This window comes from Penaeus chinensis, chromosome 29 (assembly GCF_019202785.1).
Source record: "Penaeus chinensis breed Huanghai No. 1 chromosome 29, ASM1920278v2, whole genome shotgun sequence".
Lineage (NCBI taxonomy): Eukaryota > Metazoa > Arthropoda > Malacostraca > Decapoda > Penaeidae > Penaeus > Penaeus chinensis.
In genome coordinates, this window is record NC_061847.1 from 5,720,398 (window position 1) to 5,722,897 (window position 2,500).

The 2,500-nt window shown below is 36.7% G+C and overlaps 1 protein-coding gene across 1 annotated transcript in view; it reads left to right on the forward strand.

Annotated features, from left to right (window-relative positions):
* The window catches only part of LOC125040987, a 4,440-nt gene that overhangs the window by 981 nt on the left and 959 nt on the right, over positions 1-2,500 (forward strand). Inside the window, exon 3 of the mRNA XM_047635807.1 lies at positions 617-722. Coding sequence (XP_047491763.1) covers positions 617-722 — 106 coding nt within the window. The remainder of the gene's footprint in view (positions 1-616; positions 723-2,500) is intronic.

The window sequence follows — 2,500 nt, forward strand, 5'->3', positions numbered from 1 at the left end:
ATTATTATCATTATTATTATTATCATTATTATCATTATTATTATTGTTATTATTATTATTATTGTTATTATTATTATTATCATTACTATTGTCATTATCAGTGTTTATCATTTTCATTGTCGTTATAATGTTAATAAGAATGATAATGATTATCATTTCCATCTCTATTGTTGTTATTATTATCATTATCATCATTATTGTTATCTCTATGATTATTATTTCTATTATCATTATTATAATTATGATAATAATGATAATAATAATTATTATTATTATCATTATTATTATTATCATTATTATCATTATTACTATTATTATTATTATCATAATTATAATAATAATGATGATAATGATAATTATCATTATCAGTATTATTATTATTACTATTATTACTATTATTATTACTGTCGTTATTATTATTATTATTATTATTATTATTATTTTTATTATTATTATTATCATCAACATCATCATCATCATCATCATTATTATTACTGTTATTAATATATCATTATCATTATCATTATTAGTATTGCTTTTGTTATCATCTTATATCGCTGTTCTTTTTCTTCCTCCCTTCCTTCCTTCCTTTTATACTCTCTCTTCTCCCTTACAGGTGGATTTTCTACGAACACGATGAATATAACCCTACGTCTGGTACAGTGTACTGGATCATTGGTATCAATTACTGCACCACTTTTGACGTGCCTGAAAGAAATATTGTGAGTATCTTGTGCCGTGTTTAGGGAAGGGAGGGAGCGAGGGAGGTAGGGAGGAGGGTAGAAAAGGGTGGAGGAAGGGAGGGAAGGGTGGAAGGAAGGGAGGAAAGGGTGGAGGAAAGGGTGGGGGAAGGGGAGGAAAGGGTGGAGGAGGGGAGAAAAGGGTGGAGGAGGGGAGAAAAGGGTGTAGGAATGGAGGAAAGGGTGGAAGGAAGGGAGGAAAGGGTGGAAGGAAGGGCGGGAAGGGTGGAAGGAAGGGAGGAAAGGGTGGAGGAAGGGAGGGAAGTAAGGGAGGAAAGGGTGGAGGAGGGGAAGGAAAGGAGGGAAAGGGAAAGGAAGAGAGGGAAGGAAGGAAAGGAGGAAAGGCTGGAGGATAGGGGGGAAGGTAGGGAGAAAAAAGGAAGGAAGGAAGGAAAGAAAGATAGAAGGAAAAAGGGGAAGGAAGGAAGGAAAGGGAGCAAGGAAGGAAGGAAGAGGGAAGAAAGAAAGGAAAAGAAGGGTGGAGGAAGAGAGGAAAGGAAGAATGGAGGGAGAAAAGGGGGAAGAAATGCAGGAAAGGTTGAAGAAAGTGAGGGAAAGGGGACGAAAGGGAGGGAAAGGAGAAAGGAAGAGAAGAACGGAGGGAAGCAAGGGAGAAAAGGGGTTGGGGGGGAAGAGGATGGAAAAGGAGATAGGGAGGAAGAGAGATAAAGAGAGGGTGGAATGAGAATGAAGGAGAGTTGTGGTGAAAGTTTGCAATCAGGTTGCAATACATAACATGTGGAGTACGTTGCAAGGGAAGGGGTGTTATTATTTTCTCTTTCAGTGTTGCTCCTTCTTCTTTCTCCCTCTCTGTTTTTTTTCTGTTCTCTTCATCTCTCTATGTCCTTCTTTTTTGGTTCCCCCTGTTTCTCTCGCGAATCTATCCTCTGTCGTCTTCCCTTCTCTCATTATTTCTCTTTTTTCCTGTTATCTCTTCTCTCTCTCTCTCTCTCTCTCTCTCTCTCTATTTCTCTCTCTCGATTATTTTTCTTTACTTTTCCTCTTTTTCCAGCTTTCCCTCACCCTTTCTTTCTATTATTTCCTTCTTCATTTCTTCTTTTGCCTGTCTCCTCTTTTTCTCTTTATTTTTCCTTTTTTTCCAGTTCTCTTCCTTCTTCCTTTTCTTTATTTATCTTTTCTTTTCCCCTTTTCCAGTTTTCTTGACCCTCATTCTCTCTGTTCTTTTTATTTTTTTCCCAGTTCTCTCTCCCCTCTTTCTCTTTATTGTTTCTCTCTTTCTTTCTCCTTTATTTCCAGCTTTCTCTCCCACCTTTCTCTATACATTTCCTTTATAAGTATCAGTCATTTTCCCTTCTTCTTCATATATTCTCCCTTTTCCCAATTTTCTCTCTCATCTTCCTCAGTTTTTCCTTTTTCCATCAGTTGTCTCTTCCAACTTTCTATTATCGAATCCTCTGTCTCCTCTTTCAGTTATTCGTCTCTATAATTCTTCTACTTTCCAGTTCTTTCTCACCTCTTTCTATCATACCTCTCTATATTTCCCATTTTCCCCTTTCTCTCTCCCATTTCCTCTCTCTACATTCCTTTTTTCCATCCCTTTCTATCATTACACTCACCTCTTTCTATCCTTCCTCTCTATATTTCCCATTTCTCCCTTTCTTTCTCCCATTCCTCTCCCTATTTCTCCTTTTTTCCATCTCTTTCTATCATTACACTCTATATTCTCTTTTTCCCTCTCTATCATTCCTCTTTATATTTCTCTCCTTTTTTCCTTCTCTTGCTATCATTACTCTCTATAT